Source organism: Xyrauchen texanus, chromosome 4 (genome assembly GCF_025860055.1).
Source record: "Xyrauchen texanus isolate HMW12.3.18 chromosome 4, RBS_HiC_50CHRs, whole genome shotgun sequence".
In the NCBI taxonomy this organism is placed as follows: domain Eukaryota; kingdom Metazoa; phylum Chordata; class Actinopteri; order Cypriniformes; family Catostomidae; genus Xyrauchen; species Xyrauchen texanus.
Window position 1 is genome coordinate 7,085,022 of NC_068279.1, and position 17,041 is coordinate 7,102,062.

At 37.7% G+C, this 17,041-nt stretch overlaps 1 protein-coding gene across 2 annotated transcripts in view; it reads left to right on the plus strand.

Annotated features, from left to right (window-relative positions):
• LOC127637025 (RING-type E3 ubiquitin-protein ligase PPIL2-like) overlaps positions 1-17,041 on the plus strand; it is a 101,074-nt gene that overhangs the window by 24,062 nt on the left and 59,971 nt on the right. For both annotated transcript variants that reach the window (XM_052117870.1, XM_052117878.1), the window contains exons 11-16: positions 3,652-3,727; positions 4,755-4,861; positions 9,069-9,158; positions 9,755-9,788; positions 15,583-15,700; positions 16,376-16,432. In XM_052117870.1, coding sequence (XP_051973830.1) covers positions 3,652-3,727; positions 4,755-4,861; positions 9,069-9,158; positions 9,755-9,788; positions 15,583-15,700; positions 16,376-16,432 — 482 coding nt within the window. The remainder of the gene's footprint in view (positions 1-3,651; positions 3,728-4,754; positions 4,862-9,068; positions 9,159-9,754; positions 9,789-15,582; positions 15,701-16,375; positions 16,433-17,041) is intronic.

Consider the following 17,041-nt stretch of genomic DNA (forward strand, 5'->3'; position numbering starts at 1 on the left):
TGGAAAAAATATGTGAACTACTAACTTAATGATGTCTACAAAATTAGATTCAGGAGTTGGCAAACCTGGCAGCCAGATAATGTAACGAGATTGGAGGTGTGGGTTAGAGCCACTTTGATTTATAAAAAAACACTCAAACATCTTAAGTTTGCTGTTCACAAGAAGCATCTGCAGACATGGACCATGCCTCACAAAAAAGAGATCTGAGAAGACCTACGATCAAGAATTGTTGCTTTGCATAAAGCTGGAAAGGGTTACAAAGTTAACCCTCAGTTAGACAAATTGTGTAGAAATGGAGATTATTTAATACTTGGCTACTCTCCCTAGAAGTGGCCATGCAGCCAACATAACTCAAAGTGCACACTACAGAATGCTCAATGGGGTAAAAAAAAGAATTAGCCCTAGTGTGACAGCTAAAGACTTGAAGGAATCATTGGAACTGATTAACATCTCTGTTCGTGAGTCTACTGTATGGAAAACATTAAATAGACATGGTGTCCATGGCAGGACACCATGAAGGAAGCCACTGCTTTCCAACAAAAACATTGCTGTATGCATGAAGTTTGCCAAAGACCACCTTGACACTCCACAACACTACTATGATAATATAGCTGAACAAGGGGGCCTGGGTAGCTCAGCGAGTATTGACGCTGACTACCACCCCTGGATTCGCGAGTTCGAATCCAGGGTGTGCTGAGTGACTCCAGGCAGGTCTCCTAAGCAACTAAATATTCAGAGTTGCTAGGGAGGATAGATTCACATGGCGTAACCTCCTCGTGGTATCTATATTGTATGGCTCTCGCTTTCAGTGGGGCACGTGGTGAGTTGTGCGTGGATGCCATGGAGAATAACATGGGCCTCCACACATGCTATGTCTCTGCGGTACCATGCTTAACAAGCCATACGATAAGATGCGTGGATTGACGGTCTCAGACTTTTTCTTCAATTAATGAAGAAAAACAGCTAATTAAAAAGGGTTCACACACATTTATTGCCACTATTTCATATACAGTTCTAGACCTGTTTGGTTATGGGTTTAAACACTGTAATATCCATTTAGTTCACTTTTAATTGAAGTATTTGTGCATTTGAAGTACTATACACTGTTCATCCAGCCATCTATTATGTGAGTTTCAAAGGTAAAGCAGCAAAACCAATCTGTTTATTCCAAAGGTCTGTGGAAAATGGTCAAGTGGTCATATGTCTTGGATAAGACCCTTTTAAGGTTTCAGCCATTAAAAAAAAAAAAAGAATTGTGCTGTATGTTTTGTTAGGTTTGTGTGTGTCTTTAGGTTAATTTACAATTGGGAGCAAATGAGGACTCTCCTGCATGGTTAATCATGGTGCTTTAGGACAGATAAAGCAGTTTGTGGACTGCAGTGCTCTTTGGGTCACAGTCAAGTATCTTGCAGTGTGTTTTTCTATGTACATGTCTGAGCATTATAAGGGGATTTGCCTCTGACTCTACCACCATCACACAGCAACTGGAGCAGAAGAAAATGCCTCGCAGGATCCTCAACCACACTCACACGCACACAAAGTAGCCAATACAGCAAGAAAGACAGCGTGCACTCCATGTTGCAGGTTCTTCAGAATGTCATGTCAAAATGTATGTTGAAATGACTTGAAAATAGACAACCGATTGCTCACTTCCCAGGAAATTACCCCTATACTTTGAATCTACATCATGACTTTTTCTTTCATACATGCTCTGCGGTGGTTTTAAGTGCCTCTCTGGCCGTGTCTCAAGTCTTGTTTTAGCTCAGGTTGAAGTATGACTGCCCCCATGCTTTCTGCTGTATTAGTAGGGCTTGCTCAGCCTGTTCACATTGCAGGCGTTGAGTTTAATTGCCTTGACCTTTGGCACAAGTGCCAGTCTATTTCAGCCTTGCTGGCTTGGCATTGTGATGCTGAAATAGACTGGCATCCAGGCCCACTCTCCTACTAAGTTAGCTCTTGCTTTTTCTGCACTACACGATTAATATAATCGATAAGTTGATTATAATATCCTGAAGATGTGAATTTTCAATATTTTTAAGGCCAATCATTTCTGCGAAAGGTTAATTTTTGTAAAAAAAATTTTTTTTAAATCAAACCCAAAAATCCTTTACTCAGATGGCAAAGAATATGAATCAGTTGTGTTTGCTGAGGCTAAGTAAGGCTGTTGCTTATCCCTAAGGTTAGAGGTTTGTTCAAATCCCTTTACCTATGTATTCTGTCACGTAACTCATCCTGCACCTTTTACGCTACAGACAAGAATGATACCTCAAATCATGTGGCTTGTCGAGAAGAGGTGTGTTATTATTTTTTTAAATGAATAAGGAACTTTGCCTGGCGGATGAATCCGCAGGTGCAAAAAGTCCCATACACTTATATTTAAGGTAAGACTCGTATCTAGGGACCAGAATATCAAAGAGACATGGGGTTGACACTTTTGACCATCTCACCACGTTTGGGATCTCTACAATTTACAATCTCTGACACACAAACAGTTTTAGGAGATAAAGGTTGATCTCTTGATCTAGGTGTTGCTCTTAATGAAGAGCCATGTGAGTTGCTTATTATGTTGGTTTGACAATGCCAACATACTGTTATTCTACTAAATTTGTTTAGGGTTTTTTCAAAATCCATACACTAAGATAAAACTTTCTGACTGTAACTTCACCTTGAGCTTTCAAGCTACATCCAACAAACTTGGCACAGATCTTCAGACTATTCTGGAATAGCATGCTATGTATTATCTAACTGATTAGACTTACAGTTTTCATACAGCAGAGGATCAAATAAAGGAAAAACCCTTAGACATTGACGGAGTGTTCAGATGGGCCAACCGAAGGCTCATTAATTCAAAATCCAACTCCAAATGCAAACAAACACAAGTTATTTAATCCGCTTAAAGTTTCTCTCTCTCTCTCTCACACTGACTGACTGTCAGCCTGATCTCATGAAATTTACATGACCATGGCAAACCACAATTACATGCTTTATTACACGTTTGGCTGCAGTTAGAACATGGCACATTAAACCAGAGACTATTTTGCTATAAATTGAAATGCCCAACAGCAGCCAATGGTCAATGGATGTGGAAAGAAAGTCCTGCCTGGTAAAAGAGCCAATCACCGTTTAGATACAGACATCACATGTCAATCATCTTGAGAATATGCATGTGCATTTGATCCGAATTAGTGTAATAATCTATGTAATAAAATGTGCTAAAAACTTTACTTTTAAGGACTGTCACTAATATTATATTTAGACCACTCCTGAGAGACCAGTCTAGCTTCCGAAACGTTTTGTGTCTGACACATGTAACTACACTTGAATTTCCCCACAGAAATCAATCAAATGCATTGTCACCTGGATCTCTATCTTCACAGACAAAGCTTGATAAAGTACTGTTATTAAGTGTGATGAACTGACTTTTGGAGAGTGATGTCATGCATGTGAAGTTTGTTTAGTAATGTTGGATGGAGGTTTCAGGGATTAGTTTGTCTTTTGGAAAGAGGTTGCCTGCCTGTTTTTTATCTTTTCAGCTCTTATGCATTGTTCAGATCTTTTAGTAAAACATATTTTTGTTGTAAAAAGTGAATTTAAAGTTAAATATCCGTGTAAACTATGTGTAAACATTTCAATGTCTGTCTTTCTCTTCAGGCTCACTATTCCACTGGAAGAGTCTCTGCCTCCTTCACATCCACAGCTATGGCTCCAGCCACAATCCATGAAGCAGGTAATAGTCACTCAGTGGCTGGACATGCGTAGCCAGATTTGTGACCATCATCTTAAAGGAAGAGACTCACTCTCACTTTACTCACTCTAATTTCACTCCATTTCCGTATGACTTTTTCATCGTGGCACACAGGGTTTTTAGTCTCGCAGGGTTTATTTGCCATAATGACAGTGAATATTGACTCTGGTGTCATGACCAAAAGTGCAATATGATGTCATGATGGATGAGCAAGAGACACGATGAGAACTAAAGATGATCGAGTAGCCGCCATAACTGCTTTAAGTGCCTTATTTTTATTTGATTTGAGATTGAATAACAACCTACACTTTTGTTTATTCCACAAAGTGACCATATCGCTTCAGAAGATTTGGAAGCTAGTTCATGATTCATATTGATTATTTTTACTGGGGTTTTATGGTATTTCTTTGTCCTTTTTTGAGCAGACCGGAGTCATTATTATGGCAAATATACCGTATGAAGACATTTTAAAATTCACCTTTGTGTTCCACGGAAGAAAGATGCAATCAGAAGGCAATCATCAGTTTGGAAATTAAAATTTAAGCCAGCATTTGCCAAATGCATCACAAACTCGTCCTCTGTCTAACTGTCCTCCTTGCGGAAAACTCAACACATTTTGCTTTTACATTAAACACAATAGGTGTGTCAGGGCATGACTGGAGGCAAACAAATGACACTATTTCCCAGTTGGTTCATGCTGGGAAGATGTTGCATGTATTTCATATTATTGAATCATTGCAATACTTGGAACTGTGGGTTATTACCAAGGATTTTTGCATCTGGCAGCTATTAGTGTGGGTTTGTATTTTAAACTCACTCATTTTAGAGTAAACATGACTTCCTTATACCCCAGGAAACCAGCTGGCAGCTGTCAAAGCAGTCCTACATAACTGTTCATTTTCTGTCTGTCTTGTGTAGGGCTGTTATGATAAAAATGTTGTCAATAATTTCCGTGCCACGTTTATTCTTGAATGTAAAAAATGAAAATGTTTTCCTTTTGTGTTTTCAGATGCTATTGCTGATGATACAGTTCGCTACCAGTATATTAAGAAGAAAGGATACGTTCGTCTGCAGACAAACAAAGGAGACCTGAATCTGGAGTTACACTGTGATAAGGTAACAATATTAAACGCTCAAAAATTAAGTAACCTAACTCAGAGGTGAAACGGTGCAAGATTCTATCCCCCCTTTGACCCCAAGAGGTAGTCACTTGTAATGCCTGTTCAAAGTGCAGTTATTGTGATATCTCGTTCTTGAATATCATTATGACATTTAAGGGATATCCTTTTGTTCCAGTGGTATAGGCTAGCAGGCTAATCGCTAGAGGCATGTAAAGCTAGCACTGGAAAAACAGGAGAAAGAATTGTTTAATGTGACCATGTATAGCTTTGCATCAATAATGTGGTACGCACCATCTAATTTAAAAGACATTCATTGTGATATTTATAAAGTTAATTTGATATTATAAAGCGATTTTGTACGATTTCTAATTAGGCAATCATAGAGGACACTTTAAAATGTATTTCTGCCAATGGGTCAAGGGGGATATTCTTTCACAAAAATGGCAGTTATACCCACCGACATCCTTACTATCACACCCACTTGCTAACGCACAGGTGGAAAACACACACCTCTTTGATAGGTGATACACCTGCCCCCTCTCTCTCTTTCTATTCCGCTCGCTCGTTCTAATATTCAAAGTTATATTGGCATATAAAATAGGGGTTTGCATTGCCAAAACATTAAAAAATATATGTTTTATGTACACACACACTGTGATTGTGTGCTTTGATGGCCATATTGTGGTCATAAGATACTGAGCTTGATTTAAACACTCTACATGCAGATGACTCTGCCTCACAAACACACACACACTGCATATAAGAAGATCAACCTGCACAAGTCATTGAGGTTTATTTTAATCTCTTTTTTTCAGTCCCTGTTCCTTAAATATCGTTTCGCTTGTCTTCATGCTTGCTCATCATGTAAATTTGATATCTCTCTCTCTCTGTCTGGATACACAACTCTGTTTGACACGTTGTTTGCTGTCACACACTTAAGAGCAAGGTCAGTGCTGACTAATTACATATGAACAACAAGGGAAGAGAATTAGAAAGACTAGATACAGTTTTGGGAGGGCCAGACTATTTGTAAAATATTTATAACCATATTTACATTCCAGTTTAGTGACTGACTGACACAGACTGCCCCAGTTATTTATGTATAGAGCAAGGGTGTGTTAGAGGTGTGCATGTTTAATGCTTTTCTGTGCGTGTGTGTGTGTGTGTGTGTGTGTGTGTGTGTTTGAACTCTAGTGGTCTAACAGGCAGTCTCTGGAAATCTCTTGACACTGCAACTGCTGACCTACATAGATTGATTTTTTTTCCCTGTTACTACATTCCTCATTTATACATTGTCTTTTTTTCATGCTGTATATGTGTAGGTGACATGAAATGCTTGAGAAGTTGACCTATGCTGTCGTGTAAAGTCTTAAACTACTTAAAACATTTAGCTATTTTTTATGCTGTAATTATTATGAGGGCTGGAACTAACAACTGTTGTTAATAGATTAATCTGTTGATTGTTTCAGTTAAGCAATAAATCAGATGAAAAAAATATTTTTTGGATTTTATTGAAAAAGCATGTGTATTGCAATCTAATATAATTTAATAATACTAAAAAAAAGTCATTTGTTTTTATGGATTTTATTTGCTATGCTATGCATTTTTCTTTAAACATTTTTTTTTTTTACAGATTTTTTTTTCTTGTTATATTTTTTTTGTCCTGTTTTGGTGTTTTTTTTCTCTCTTCTCATTTTTTTTCTGTGACATTTACTGTATCCTACTGAACTTGTAAAATCATCCCTACCATAAAACACTTCCCCGGAAATGTTATGTTCCTTATGGCCTTCTGCTGGCAGTAAAACTTGAATTCTCTGTCCTCGACTGGGTAGATGTAGATTTTATTTATGTGAGAGCATTCTGACAGACTCACACACCTGAGTTGAAGCCACACATGAATCACTTCACATTTAGTGTTTCAACACAGGCAAATAAAATGTCTTTACTGACATAAATAAAATATATAAGTACACTTAAATGACTTCACAAGTTTTGTGTTTTAGGACTAGTAGTTCTGTATATTGCTTTTTCACACTTTTGTGAACATTAAACATTGAGCTGGAATCTTGCTTGTCCTTTGGTCCCCTAAATAAATATAACATACACAGTTATTAATTTCTCAGATAAAGTGGAATGTTTTGAGCTATTCAATTTATGTAGACTTGCTCAAAATGTGCTTTTTCCATTTCCTTAGAATGAAAGGAAAGCATACAACAATGCCACTCTGTTCTCAAGCTTTATTAATCTTGTTGCTGGCACACTGTATGTGCTGATAATCTGTAGTGGTAAATACTTTAGTGGATGTTTTTTGTCTTTGCTGTAATATCTTCGATGTCCTCTACATTTTATATTGACATTTTACACTTTGCATCTGCAGACCAGAGTCAGACTGAGATTTAGTTCATTATGAAAATTATACAAATAAGTGATGAAATTTAAGTTATGCATTATCTGTCTAACAAAGGATTTTCCCTTTCTTCCCTTCATCTTTTGTTCTGTCTTTTGTGTTTTTATAGCGCAAAAACACATTATCCTCTCCCATTATATTCCATTGTGTGTGTGTGTCACCAAGGTAAACACTGCCTACTGGACATAGAAACAGCCCTGCATACTCTTCATTGTCCTAGTAACTAGCTGCTATTTATTATTCTTTTCATTGGCTGTGCTTTTCGAATCAGTACAGAGAGGTCACAATATTGATTAGAAATCTACCCTCCTCTTTTTTCCTCATGTGGTTTGTTCAGATTTGTGATGATTCTATTTGTGGCTAACTGTTTACAAATTAGTTTTTTCTTTTTTTACTCTATTTTTACTGTTAACAGAATATTTCTGTTTTTTCCCCTTTAAATAGCACTTAGATTAAAATGTCATTGTCGACAGTTATGCAACACTGTCAGATCCAGATGCACAAACTGATCGAGATCTATCTTGACAACTTTACGTGTGTGTTTGCATGCGTGCGTGTGCTCTTTTTATAGTGCTGAGAGTTTGTGACCTTGAAATGTAAATGTTTTTTTAATTCTTGGCATGCTTGCCCTCTATTCAGAGTGACTTATAAAACTTGAGTGTGTAATTTATTTCTGCATCTCACAATATGGTGGTAAATGTCATCCTGGGCACAAAATCAGTTTATTGATTCTGGAAGTTTTTATTTGAAGAGAGTGATGTCTGATCACCATAGAAATGAGCAAATAAACACACACAGGGCGAGAGAGGAAGCAACTCTTAACTTTCTGTGCTTTGTTTTTAGTAACGTCTTACATAAGCAAAATTTTCACTTCCCTAATATTGAAAGCAGACTTTAACATGGTCAAAGTACATTCGAAGCTGCTTGTTGTATCGCAAACATCCAAATTAACATGATCGTTTATTGACCTCTGTAGCACACAGAAGTTCCTTTTCATAGCACGCACAGGCTTGAACACATTTTGAGTAAAATGCTTAAGTCATGTCCTCTGAAGTTAAGTTATATTAATAAAATGTTCCTTTTGAAGCTGCAGATTCAGTAATATGGATATTAGACTTAGACTGGCATAAATATTTTATTCTGTGTTAGGATTTCACAAGATTTCTGAGTGCATTGACCAGTCAGTTTGTTACTTTGAATGAGATTTGTAAATTTTCTGATCAAATTTTGAGAGGTGCATAACATACCACCCCAATGCAAGGGTGTTGTCAATGGTTGCTACAGTGTTCTGGATGGTTGCTAGGGTGTTTGCAGGTGTTTTTGTTTTTTGAGTCTATGAGATTTGTGTGCCCCTTTTTTCACCTGCCATGGCAAAATAATATGTCTGATTGCTTATAATAGCTAAAGCCGCAGGATTTGACGTATCATGTCCGTAGCACAAACGTACAAGATGAGTTATGTGCCGAAGTTTAATACTTGGGCTAAATGACTTGAACAAACCCCTAACCCTAAATAGTAATAATGGTGCTTGCCTTAGCAAAAACCACTAATGAGTTGCAAAAGTGTCTTGTTGGTTATCCTATGACACTTGCGTATGATTGCACTGTATATTAGGAAAAGAGGAAAGAACTGCAACAAATATTTATTTGTAAAGGTACATTGTTCATGCTTCAGTTCACCCCCTCTTTCTCTCTGTTCAGCAGACTGCTGCACATGTGACATTATAAGGAGAAATTGTATTCGTAAATCACATTTCCTGACATTTAAGAGTGAGATTTGTTTTACTCTTTTTCAGGTACCCAAGGCTAGTGAAAACTTCACTAAACTATGCAAGAAAGGGTATTATGATGGCACAGTATTCCACCGCTCAATTCGAAATTTCATGGTAAATATATTTTCCCTAAAGACAGTTTTAATATTAAACCTGTAACCATTTCATACAGTGTGTATATGCACAAGTGTTTGTGTGTACCTTCATTTGTTATTTTGTTTTATATATACACACACACTGATCAGCTTCAACATTAAAACCACCTGTCTAGCATTGTGTAGGTCCCCCTCGTGCCGCAAGAATGGCGCCAACCCACATCTCCGAATAGGATTCTGAGATTATAGTCTTCTCACCACAATTGTACAGAGCGGTTATTTGAGTTACCGTAGACTTTGACCGTTCGAACCAGTCTGGCCTTTCTCTGATAACCTCTCTCATCAACAAGACTCATTTTAAACATTTAAGCATACGCCTTCAAATTAAAAGGTTTTAAGATCACGAGAAATATTTCAGTCAGGTGACCCCAAACTTTTGAACGTGTGTGTGTGTGTGTGTGTGTGTGTGTACATTTGTTATTTATAATCAGTTGATGTGTGCATAATTGATTACATTAGCTCTGTCAACAGCACACAAATTCTTGTTGATATTCGCTTGTTGAAATATATTTTATTTTAGTCACATGAGTTAGAATTGTTTTTCACTGATTTCAGATTCAAGGAGGAGACCCTACAGGAACTGGTACAGGTAAATATTTTTAACCTTTATTTTGAATAAAGGTTATAATTATGAATTGTATTTCATTTGGATTACTCGTGTATAACGATAACAGCATTGCCCACCTCAGTTACCCTCTCCGGACTGATTGTATTTTTGGTAAAGAGTTTTGGACATGTAAGTAATCTTTCACTTTTACTTGTCCAGGGAAGTGCAAGAGTTGCGCAGTGAATTTCAGTTATCGGTTAACTTTTCTAGTATTCTACCACTTAAAGAAAAGCACAATTTATACAAAAACCTAAAGCTTAACCTCTTGACTGGCAGACCCACCTGAGTGATGGAGTGGATACAGCTATTATAGGGTTAACCCTGAACTATAAATGGTTAACCATTGTAATCCTATAAAAACAAATATAAAAAATTGTTGCAAGTTGTCAAATCAGTTGCTGAAAATTTATAACTGAGCCCTTTTGAAAAATGAAAAAATCAAATTAGTTGTATTAAAAACTGATTCTGTCAGTTGATCAAATTAACATTTCATTTGTTGTCACTAGTGTGAGTCAGTCTTTCGTGAGCAGTCTAGACAACATGACCTCATCCTCAGCAACAAACCAATGCAGCATTCAATATAAGCTTGCTTTTTAGGCATGTTTGTGAGGGATGTGTTCATGTGGTCATGAGTGTTAAAAGGTGCACATCTAACAAAAACAGAGAGGGTAAAGAGCTCTTCCACATCTCCCTGAATAGAGGCCTGTACATCTGAAAATCGTATAAAAAAATGCAGTCTCCTCACCTGAGACCCTACCCTTGCTATTCCTTGAACACCGTTTTAGACTTTGAAGTCTGGTAGCAACTTCTGTATTCCTCATTCTCACATCATGCACGTTGAGAGGAGGTTTGCAGTTGCATTTGACCTAAAAATAGATGCAAAGAGAGGGATAGATTTTGCATCAGTGCAAACTGGGTATCACCAGTCTAACCAATGTGCTTTTGGTGATTTGAGTGGGACAAATAGATTACAGTAAGTGATTGTTTACATATGGAAGGAGTTTGTTGAGTCCTCGTTCATTCTGTAAAATTTGCACTTCAGGGTGTGTTTGCATGCACACGTGACTTTAAAACAACCTAATTTGTTTTTCCAGAAAGACAAAAACACCCAAATTAAATCCTTAACCACCATTCATACCTCTTAAAAACGTCTGTTCAATAGAGATTAAATTGGTAAAGAATAGATACTGGATAGTTTTGTTTTCGCAGCTGTGAGTTTTTGTGATTTGTTTTCAGCTATAACTGTGTAGCCTGAAATAATTTTTTTAATATTATGAAGCACCAGAAGTTGTGCATTTATAAATATTGTCTTGTTTTCCAAGCCATAATAGCTTTCAGACAGATCTTCCTGAAGGCTTTCTGTGTTCAGCTGTCTTGTTTACTCCATTTTGTTGTGTAAAAAGACTCTAAAATTAGATATTATAAAGCAAATCATAAAAATGTGATTTGGAGGCTGAGTAGTCATGAGAATGAAAATTGCACAACATTTCTTTGAAGAGACGCTGTTGTCTTTAATAATGGTGCATTGTTTGGCTGTGAACAAATGTGAAATGATTATGATTCAGGATTGTTTTTCTTCAAAAATAAAGTTATCAGTGCAGCAATCTGAAAAATGCACAACCCACATTGGGATACATTGACACAAACAGACACAGTTTTAAGATATATGCATGAATTAGTGTGGATATAAAGCAGTGTATTTAAAATGAATGAGAGATGAAATCACAAAAAGCTTATTAAAGTCTTTTCCATCAGACAAAGAGAACATTAAAGTGTGCACTTTAGCATCTGGGGCGTTATTACAGAATATCCTAATTCTAGAATCGTATCTGTTTAGTAATCATGGCAATTGTGGAAAGAACAAAGAGCCCTACAACAGATGGTGTGGCCCCCCATAGAGCCCTGATCTCAACAACATTGAGTCACTCTTGAGTTACATTAAGACAACAGCAGTTGCGACAGCCTAAATAGATGGAAGAACTGTGGTGAATTTAAGGCCATGTTTACCATACGTTTCCACTGTCACATTGTGAGTGAAGCTGAGAGCGTGTTTTCAATTAATTTCTATGGAAGCCAAGCGCAACACTCACGAGGTGGATTGTGGTATTGACAGCGCCATAGAGCAAGCTCTTCCCTAGTGTTGTGAGCAGCTTTGAGTGGACTTATTTTGTGCCAGTGGAAACGTAGCCTTACACTAAAGCTGGCGTCACACTACGCAGCTCCAAACAAGTAGATTTTGACCATGGGTGTCACATTTAATCACTGTTTTGCTGAGATCTCACACCCTTCAGTAGGAGTTGTCACACTTGCCGATTTAGGATGGTGGAGGGGTGACAGACATACCGACTTTCTCTCCGATTCCCTGTCATGTCGAGCTCACCAAAATTACAGGGGTAACAAATAATGGTAATGGACTGAACTAGGAGAAAGTCTTTCTAGAAAGTCAGTCCACTGTCGGACATCTTTGAAATGCTATCAGGAGACTGTTTCCAGTCATGCCAGCGCAGCTCCTATCTACTTGAATGGGCGAACACAGAAACTTAACGTTTGGTCAAGATTATGATCAAAGAACACATTTTAAATCAGCAGTACAATCTGACAAAACAGGTGCTCCTTTACCTCATGTTTGAAATTGCAATTTCAAAATCTCTACCAGTTGATATATTTTTACCATTGCATGGTATATACCAGCAAATGTACAGTGCTGTGAAAAGGTATTTTTCCCCTTCCAGATAAAAATGTTAAGCAAAAGAGTTATCCAACACCTATTTCACTCCTGTGAAAAATAATCTGCTCCCTTAAACTTAATAGCTGGTTGTGCCACCTTTATCAACAACAACTGCAGCCAAGCGCTTCCGATAACAGAATATCAGTCTTTCACCATGCTGTGTTGGAATTTTGGCCCATTCTTCTTTGCAGAACTGCTTTATTTCAGCCACATTGGAGGGGTTTCGAGCATGGACTGCCTGTTTAAGGTCCTGCAACAGCATCTCAATCGGGTTTAAGTCAGGACTTTGACTAGGCCACTCCTAAAATCTAATTTTGCTTCTTTTGAGCCACTCTGAGGTGGACTTACTCCAATACTTTGGATCATTGTCTTGCTGCATAATCCAGTTGCACTTGAGCTTCAACTCACAGACTGATGACCGGATGTTTTCCTTTAGGATTTTCTGGTTGAGAGCAGAATTCATGTTTCCCACAATTATTGCAAGTCACGCCTGGCCCTGAAGCAGCAAAGCATCCCCACAGCATCACACTAACACCACCAGGCTTGATCTTAGATATGATGTACTTTGTGGAATTCTGTGTTTGATTTACGCCAGATGTAGCGGGACCCTGTCTTCCAAACTGTTCCACTTTCGACTCATCAGTCCACAGAAAATTCTCCCAAAAGCTTTGAGGATCATCAAGATGTGTTTTGGCAAAATTCAGACTAGCCTTGATGTTGTTCTGGGTTAGCAGTGGTTTTCACCTCGCCACTCTTCCATCATGAACAGTGACCTTTATTGATGCGAGAGAGGCCTGCAGTTCCTTGGATATTGTTCCTGGCTTTTTTTGTGACTTTGAGTCGCCGCAGTGCTGTTGGAGGAAATTTGGAAGGTCAGCCACTTCTGGGAAGGTTGACTACTGTTCCAAGTGTTCTCCATTTGGAGTTAATGGCTCTCACTGTGGTTCTTTGGAGTCCCAGAGCCTTTTGAAATAGCTTTGTAACTTCCCATTCCAGGGGTGGAATGGGAAGAGAAATCGGCCCGTAATTTTACATAGAATCGCTGTCCTTTTCTGCATATTGCTGCCCCCTTCGGCATATCGCAGTGCCATTTTGTGGCCCGTTCTACATAACGTGGCAGCTCATTTCAGCTTGTCTCGGTTCTCCCGATGGCCAGTCTGCCCCTGATCGGCCCTCAAGTGCGTCGGCCCACCGGGAAAATTATTTACCAGATTACCAAACCAGCCCTGTTTGGAACCCTTCCCAGACTGATGTATTTCAATCACCTTTTTCCTCATTATTTCTGGATTTTTGGGGGGTTCGAACTTGGCACAGTGTTTGAGATATTTTATCCAATTTCATGCTGCTGAAAAAGTTCTATTTAGATGTTGATTTGATTGAACAGGGCTGGCAGGAATCTGCCTAGTCCACCTGAACCCAATTATGAATGCAGTTTCATAGATTTGGGGGATTTAGTAACAAAATACTTTTCACACAGGTCCAATTGGTATTGGATAACTTTATAATAATATTATCATTTAAAAACTGTATTTTGTATTTACTAATTGTTTTTACTCATTTACTAATTTTATTTTAATTTTTTAAACAATTTAGTATGAAATCAGGATGAAGGTACTTTTTCAAAGCACAGTACTAACTGACAAAATGTTTATTATTAAAAATCATTATTAAATTATCTTGCTAAATCATTGCTATTTCTATTCACCTCAAATTTTGGTTGTGATCTTCAAACATCAGTGTTCAAAATGTTTAAAATAAGTAGAAAATAGGCATCTTCTGAGAAGTCCACCAAATTATGCAATCATTCATAATTGATTGTTTATCTCTTCATTCATTAACTAAATCATGTTTTGTCGCCATCATTGTTCTTTAATCTTATCAACCTTGTTAGGCAGTCAATGGCTGATTTGCCTCCACTTCCTATAACCCTTTTTTCCCTTTTCCATTTTAATCAAGTCAATGGCATGGGGGGTGTCAGCAGGGTCATAAATTATGCAGAAATGTCACCTGGGGAATGTTTATGAGGGTGCGTAAGATTTAAGAAGGATATTGGTGCACTGTAAAGCCATTACTTTACAAAAACACCAGCTGCTGAGCTTAAACGTTAATAAACACCTTAGTCTAAAACTGGGATTGTGCAAAACTGCCATTCTAGTCATCTCGTTTGAAAAGTACAAATTATTTTAAAACTCCTGTGTGTGTTTAGACATTTATGCATTTGGCAGATGCTTTTATCCAAAGCAACTTACAGTGCACTTATTACAGGGACAATCCCCCCGGAACAACCTGGAGTTAAGTGCCTTGCTCAAGGGCACAATGGTGGTGGCTGTGGGGTTCGAACCAAGGACCTTCTGATTAACAGCCCTGTGCTTTAGCCACTACACCACCACCACTCACTCACTGTTTGAACTGAGTTTTCAAGGCATCGTTTAATGTTGTGGAGCAGTTTTTTTTGTCCTGCTGTTGAGTAGAGTCTTATGCAGCTCTCTCACAATCACTAGCTGAGAGATCCAGCAGAGCTTTTGATTGAACGTGATGAAGCGTTAATTTGTGTACCTGATTCGGATGCCTTCGGCATGAGCTGTTTTTTATGGTGGCGGAGGATGACACATGGTGCCTGTGTGTGCACATTTTCATTTTATGTATTTTGTGATTTTGAAGTCATTTAAAAATACAGTCTGGGTCAAGACCAACTAAAGTGCTGTAGTATTTCAGTAGAAATTCTGTGGATGGGAGAGTATACTCAGGCTACTGCTAAAATGTTTGCTTCATCTGTGCATTGATGGCCAACCATGGCTAATTCATTGCAGTGTTTTCTGTTTTTGTTTTTTTATCTTTAATTTATCTGTGGTGTTTGCTTAGGCCAGCATAACTGTTGGGTTAGGGTTAGGGATTTGATGAAACTCCTAAGTTTTAAATTTAGCCTTCTAACTCATCCCGTATTATTATTGTTGGTCATGGGATGTTATATCAGTGTTACTTTATGGGATCTCAATTGTTCATTTCAGTTTCCTCAAATCTTCTCTTATCTGTCATTGTGTGTATCAGGCGGTGAGTCTTGTTGGGGGAAGCCATTTAAGGATGAGTTCAGGCCCAATCTTTCCCATACTGGTCGCGGTATTCTGAGCATGGCTAACTCAGGACCAAACACAAATAAATCCCAGTTGTGAGTACTTGTTAAGTTTACTCGTTCACATATAAACTTTCACTGTTTCGAAAAATCCAGATTTATGGAAAAATATTATCTTTAGGTTAAAAAGAATGTCCAAGATGATGAAAGGTGCCAAGTTTGTTGAAATATAATCTTGGGATTCATTATATTTTTTTTAAGAAATTTTACACCATCCTAAATATACGTTTTGATTGAATGACTCTATGGAATTGGTACAGCCATGAAGTATAAAGTACTTGCATATTTTCCTTACATATTGAATGCGTGTTCATTAATCTATAAAAACAAAAATAGAATATTTGGGTTAAGATATATATATATCATGCATTTTTTAAATCATAATGAATTATTTAAAATTATATCTTGAAGTTTGAACTAACTTTCCATGTCATAACATTTTTGAATTTTGTTATTTTTTTTAGTTACTCTCAAGAGTCTTTTAATTAGATTTATTTAAATTTTTTTCATGCTGTTTTTGACCCAATGCCCTACAAACAAATATCAAAGCTAATTTTAATTTGGGAATTAAAAAAACATAAAATTCATAGGTGTATTAAATAAATTCTTTGTAAATTTCATTTTTTTATTTTATTTTTTTATAAATTATTAGATCCAACCACAAAAACTAATTGACCTCTCTGCTGTTTCTTTTTTTATGTATTTTTTCAGCTTTATCACATTTCGCTCGTGCGCATACCTGGACAGGAAGCACACTGTATTTGGAAGGTAATATCATTTATAGATTTATTTGTGCCTTTTCTTACACTTTTGACATCTCTACATGACTTGGAATTCACATCTTTTAGACTCAAAAATTCTGTGTGGGTTTGTCTGTATACAGCCTTTGTAAACTGTATAATAGTATTTGTTGGGAAGGAAGTTTATCCGGATTCTAAACTGAGCTGCTCTCTGTTAAAGGTCAGCAATGGATCAGTAAACATACACAGCAGCTTTACCTGTGCCAGAAGCTGTGTGTGTGTGTGTTTTGTGCTTCCATTAGAACAGGTCAACATGTGAATTCATCTTAAAGAATATACAGTGTGGGGGCCTGGGTAGCTCAGCATGTATAGACCCTGTCTGCCACCCCTGGAGTCACGAGTTCAAATCCAGGGTGTGCTGAGTGACTCCAGCCAGGTCTCCTAAGCAACCAAATTGGCCCGGTTGCTGGGGAGGGTAGATTCACATGGGGTAACCACCTCGTGGTCACTATATTGTGGTTCGCTCTTGGGCGGGCGCGTGGTGAGTTGTGCGTGGATGCCGCGGAGAATAGCGTGAAGCCTCCACACGCACTATGTCTCCGTGGTAATGCGCTCAACAAGCCAGCGTGATAAGATG